Source organism: Artemia sp. Qi Xiang Cuo, chromosome 19, assembly GCF_049724085.1.
Source record: "Artemia sp. Qi Xiang Cuo chromosome 19, ASM4972408v1, whole genome shotgun sequence".
NCBI classification, from domain to species: Eukaryota; Metazoa; Arthropoda; class Branchiopoda; order Anostraca; family Artemiidae; genus Artemia; species Artemia sp. Qi Xiang Cuo.
In genome coordinates, this window is record NC_142812.1 from 47,478,862 (window position 1) to 47,484,861 (window position 6,000).

The following is a 6,000-nucleotide window of genomic DNA, read 5'->3' on the forward strand; positions in this document are numbered from 1 at the left end:
CCTTAGACTTCTGGATCATTTTCAACATTTTTACCTTTCTAATATTACATGAATTATACATAGAAATAGCATCTCTTTTTTTATACCAAGGTCTTTTAATTTTTCAACAAGGTGAACTGAATTTTTAATGTAAGAATTTTGCGTTGACATAAGAAGACGAAAAATCGTGGATAACCATTTTCTCAGTCTTGCAACTTCAGGTGACTTTCAGCTGAAGTCACTGACAGTCAACTGTCAGTGGCACTGACAGCTGACTGACAGTCAGCTGGAGAACAATAAGAGGCCACATTTGGGAGCAGAGGAACGTTTTATATTTTTGGGAGAGCATAGAATTTAGGAGCGGAGTACCCTTAAGGATAAAATATCTTATATATTTTTGGAGTAATGAGTATCAGTTTGTAAAATTTCCAGCTTTTTTCGTAGTTCACGAGTGAACTTGTCGGTGGGGTCTGAATCTATAGGTTTATAAGTGTGAGTGTTGGATACAATATCCGTAACTTTTTGTTATATGAGATTTTATCAAGGATAACAATTATATCCCCTTTGTCAGCCCATGTGATAATGATATCCGGGTCTTTTGTTAAATTTTTGAGAATTTGTTTCCCCATTTTTTGAATTAGAGGGATACGGAGTGAAGTCAAGAAGATTCTTAACAACCTCCCCTCGAAGTAAATCTGGGTTTTCCACAATATCTCTTGAACCAAATATACCCGCCTCCACACTGGAGACTATCTCTGAGAAATTTACTTAGTGGTTGAGGCAAGCAAAATTTTTGTTGAGGCAAGCAAATTTTTTTCAGAAACTGAAAATCTCTTTATGTGTAGAATCTGAGGTGCTCACAGGAAAAGAATCCATCATAGAAAATTAGGCAGAAAAGGATTCATCATCTCCACAACCTCCAATAGATATCATCCCTTTAGTGGGTGATAAGACAGTCTTTACTGTCCCAAACGCGGTAATATGCGTCAGGGCCTATTTTGATGATAAGAGGTAATGTTTAGTGTTGTTTTGTTAGTATTATATGGAGATTTTAATGAAGTTTTTTTTTTTTGTTTTTTTTTTTTATTTGACCTATTTGTTAATAAAAAAAAATAAATGCTTCTCAATTTAGTTCTTTCTGCTCACCTGTAAATTTCGTGAAACATGCTACCTTTTGACTTTATGTGCCTGAATTACTGTTTTAAGTGAGGGGGGAGGGGGTAAAACAGCTTCAGGTAGTATTATGGTCCAATTTAGTCAGGTGGGATCCGCAATGGAATTTTTTATGTTTTTTTTTAATTTTGACGGATATATTTCTCTGACAGTTGACTATGGCTAGCGAATATTGACTATGACTATATCTGACTACGACTAGCGAATATTGACTATGACTATATCTGACTATGACTAGCGAATATTGACTATGACTATATCTGCTATGACTAGAGAATATTGACTATGACTATATCTGACTATGACTAGCAAATATTGGCTATGACTATATCTGACTATGACTATGACTAGCGAATATTGGAATGACGAGCATATAAAAAATAGAGCCAAAATCTGTTATCATATTATCAACTGTGTTCAATGGTAATTGTATTTTTGACATTTGCAGTTGCCATTACTGACATTTGCAGTTGCCATTACTGACATTTGCAGTTGCCATTATTGACATTTGCAGTTGCCATACTACTTTCAATGGATTTTACTGACTGGCCAGTCATTTTAACTGACGGATTTGAGTGATATTGCTATAAAGATTTCTTCCTTTTTTTCGACCGAGACTGTTCTTCTTTCACATTGATTTTTACGTATTTTCTTTTATTAAGCCAGTGTTTTTCAACCTGTGAGTCGCGAACCTCCCCCCTCCCTGGGAAGTCACAGTCTGTTAAGGGGGTTACGAGGTCGAGAGAAATCAGTGAAAAAAAATCAATAAGTTTTAAGAAGGTAGGTATATTAATAAAAAGTAAATATGATGCTAGTTATGTTGTTATTTATACAATTTTATGCACACACTAACCAAAAAAAAAAAAAAAAAAAAAAATCTTCGAATGCGCCTGCATTTTAATGTGAATTTTGCGCTTGATTTTTTTCAATCAATTTATTCCATCATGGGTCTGTTTTTGCAGCATTAAGTATTAGATCATTTTCCAAATAGTTGACTTTTTATTTTGGCCATTTGTAAATAGAACTTGTAAAAAGAATCCGCTGGAATTATCTGCCGATGGAAAGTTACACTTAAAATTGAATTCTGAAAATTTGAATATCTTTTTTAACCAAAAGGTATTCAAATTTTCAGAATTGAATTCTAATTATAACATTCCATCGGCAGATAATTCCAGCAGATATTTTTGAGGCTAGATGCTAAATTTGCCTCATTTATAGCTACATTTAAAAACAGCTACATTTATTTTTAACAGCTACAGCTACATTTATAGCTATATTTAAGATCCATCTTTGCCCAGTGTTATCCGATATCTCTTGAACTAAGAAGTAAGTAATTAAACAATTCTTTCTTCAAATTATCTAACACAATTTTCATACCAGATGGGCTTTAAATAGATTGTTATAGAGGAGGAGTGTTCGTAGCTGTGTTGGCCTCAAGTGACTTGGTCTTGCTGTAAGTTGTTAGTAGTAGTAGTATATATGAGTTGATGTATTTATTCAAGTTATTGAAACGCCCAAATAAGTGAGAAAGAAAGGCCAAGTTCCATAGGAATTTCGAGTCAGAAATGAATTCAGAATAATGTGGCTTGGATTGCTGTAAATATACTAATAGTTCAGCGCGAAGTTCCATAACTCTGGTCTGTACTTTTTCTTTTGATAACCACCTAAACTCTTATAATTAAGCAAATTGCAATGTCCTCCATATCATCAAAAATTATTCGAAACGATCGAGTCTGCAACGTTTTTCCTTTAATAGAATTTACGAAGTTGATAATAATATTTAGAATTTGACTCTATTTATGTGGCAAGGTTTTGGCTGCAACAACTTGATGATGGAGGAAGGAATGCATCCAACAAGCGCTTGGCATCTGTTCTTTTAGTCTAGCAATAAATCCACTTTTCGCACCAGTTATAATTTTTGCTCCGTCGCTACAAGTGTCAATGCATTCTTGTGTCTAATCGATATTCATATCTTACGTAGCTTCAAGGACCGTATCATACAAGCACAGGCCTGTAACATTTTTGGTAAGTGCCTACCAAAATAGTATTCCTTCCATTAAAATTGAATTGGAATCAAAACGCACAAAAGCTACAAACTGTGCACAACCCGTAATATCCGTTGATTCATCAAATTGCAAGGACACAAAAAAACTTCTATTTATTTTGTCTATGACTTAATCACGGACGTCAGGTGCCAAATTGCTTATCCTGTATTGAATAGTACTGTCAGAAAAAAGGTATGCTTTTGAGCTTTTCGACATACTGCTTGCCAAACATAACCTCTGCTGTATGTAAAGCCGCTTGTAAAATAAAATTTTCGGCAATAGTGTGAGGTTCTCCTGCTTTAACCACACAAAAGCTACTCGATAACTAGCGAGCAACGCTTTCTTATTTATGTTGGATACTGTATTTGTCTTATAGCAGTTTTTGATGTTCCAGAGCTTTTAAGTTTTGCTCAAAAAATGCCACGGGTTTGTTTATTTCATTATGATGTTTTGTCTTTAGGGGGCATACCAGATTTGATGGATTCATGCTTTCTATTGAAAACATTTCAAAGCAAATTACGCACTGCGGTTTTTTTTTCAATCACAGTAAACTCAAAATTAAAATGATTGTCGTCATAAAGCCATTTTTTTCTTTATTCCACTACGCCTGCTTGAGGTTGATGGTTCTGGTGATAATTTCAGGAATATATCTGTTTTTAATTGTAGCGAAAAACAATCACATAAATTCGTAAAACGATGGATTCGCGCTCTTCAAACTTAACAGCAGATGGCACGATCGCGCGTGTCTCACGCTCACAAATCACTGTTACTCCAACTCTAAGGCATCTTGCTGACTTTCGAACCTTACAGACAATCCGTATATAACACCGTAGTTTCACTTTCGAATCGTTTTCAATTATCGCGGTCTTTCTTCCGATTCCACTTTCTTCGCAGTCTAGCAGTCAACTACCGTGGCCGCGGTCGACCGCCTTTTTATAGGACATCCCAGGACATTCTAGAGAGAATCATCTCGAAGCGTATGAAACGTCTCGAAACTTGTGGGCCCTTCGCGCGGGCCGCAGAGGGGGCGCTAGTTCCGAGTGTTACCTATAGATGGCGCTTGGAGTCTCGGCCCTAACAATACAAACATGTTCGTATTTGTTTGTTAGTTATTAATCAGCTATGTTTTCGATTTAAAATTATATGTTTTACCTACTTGATTATATATTTATATCTGAATCCGAATAATGCAAACGCCTAAAAGTTATGTATGAATTACATATTTTTAACATGACAAAAAAGAATCGGTGGGTCGCGAAATATTTTTTGATACTAGGGGTGTCATGTCATGAAAAAGGTTGAAAACACTGCATTAGTACATTCATCGAATAAAGAAAAAAGCCAGTAAAATAGCGGTACTTTGTGCCATTATCTTACCGAATCAACTTTTTAAAGTCTGGTTAAAAACTTTGGGGGTTTTAACCGCCTTTCCCCATAAGTGGCACCCCTATTTCTCTCCCTCTCTCTCTCTCTCTCTCTCTCTCTCTCTTTCTCTCTTTCATATATCTGTACCAATACCGCCTCTCTCTTTCCTGTTTGCTATCCATCTAGCTCTTCCTCTTTTCTATCTTTCATTATCTTATTTAAGGAAAAACAAATGTAAATTTTATTCCTATATTAGACTTGCATGACGACCAGACCCTTTCGAAGTGTAGAAGTAAAGACCAAAATCTGCGAATAAAGGATCGCAAAGAGTTAGACCATGGATCTCAGAGTACCTCTACACAGGTAAGTTCAAAACAATACGAGGCAGAGATGTATGTATCGCAGCTAATATTGAGAGCATAGGTCCGAATAGGTAACTTGTCAGGGGCGGATCACGGACACAAAAACTAAATTTAGTCTGAGAGGGGATGTTTTGAGACTTTTCAGAGGAAGGAAGTATTTGAAACCGCTAAAATATACTTTGTAGGGAATGCTCACGGGAATTCCTCCGACCAATTATAGACCCCCTTTTGTACAGGTATACTGAAAGATCAACGACTTTTGTAGGAAGGGGTCAGTAATAAAGCCTCTGAAAACCAATAATGATATAAATTATGCTTTCTAAAGAACCATTATAGAAATACCTTTCAATATTAATAATCTGAGAATTAGGGGCGAGAAGAACCCCTTTAAGACCCCTCTGCCCCATCCCGACGAAAATTTTGCGGAAAACAATTCAAATTATGCAAGATCTTCATCTTCGAGACAAAGAGCGCTTTTGATGTGCTACTATGGTCAGGCTTAGTATTTCTCAGGCGTATTATACATGGGTCCCTATGTCAACTTGTAAATAAGGGGGTGAGCTATCTTACAGCACTTTTATAAACAAGCCACACTTCGATTAGTTGTATTACTTACTCCCGTTTGATATCAAACGCTATGAATATCTGTCGCCGTGAGTCTGGGCATAAAAAGTGACTAAGTCTTACACACAAAACTCTGATATTCAAACAAGGTATAAATATATAGCGATTTTCTTTCATAAAATAACATCAATCGTTAGTATATTGCATTTTCAAAAATCAGTCAAATGAATTGTGGTGGGACAGTTTTTTTTAAGTTTTTGCATGGCTGCAAAAAGACGGCTCTTGTTGATACCTAGATTCCCTTGCTGATACCAAGCTTACCCATTAGATATCTTGTTGTTTATTTTTCTTTTGCCCCAATACTATTTGGGAGAGTGACCGCATTCATGGGTGCCCATATGGGGGGGGGGGAGCTCCCGCCCCCCCCCCCCCGGGCTGAATGATGCTGCCTTATATTATTATATTTTTGTTTCGAGATTTATATTAAACAGTAATGGACGTGCCGATTAGAC

General features: G+C 36.2%; 1 protein-coding gene across 1 annotated transcript in view; it reads left to right on the forward strand.

Moving 5' to 3' along the window:
* The window catches only part of LOC148940931 (uncharacterized), a 131,874-nt gene that overhangs the window by 23,089 nt on the left and 102,785 nt on the right, over positions 1 to 6,000 (forward strand). Inside the window, exon 4 of the mRNA XM_089105114.1 lies at positions 4,819 to 4,925. Coding sequence (XP_088961240.1) covers positions 4,819 to 4,925 — 107 coding nt within the window. The remainder of the gene's footprint in view (positions 1 to 4,818; positions 4,926 to 6,000) is intronic.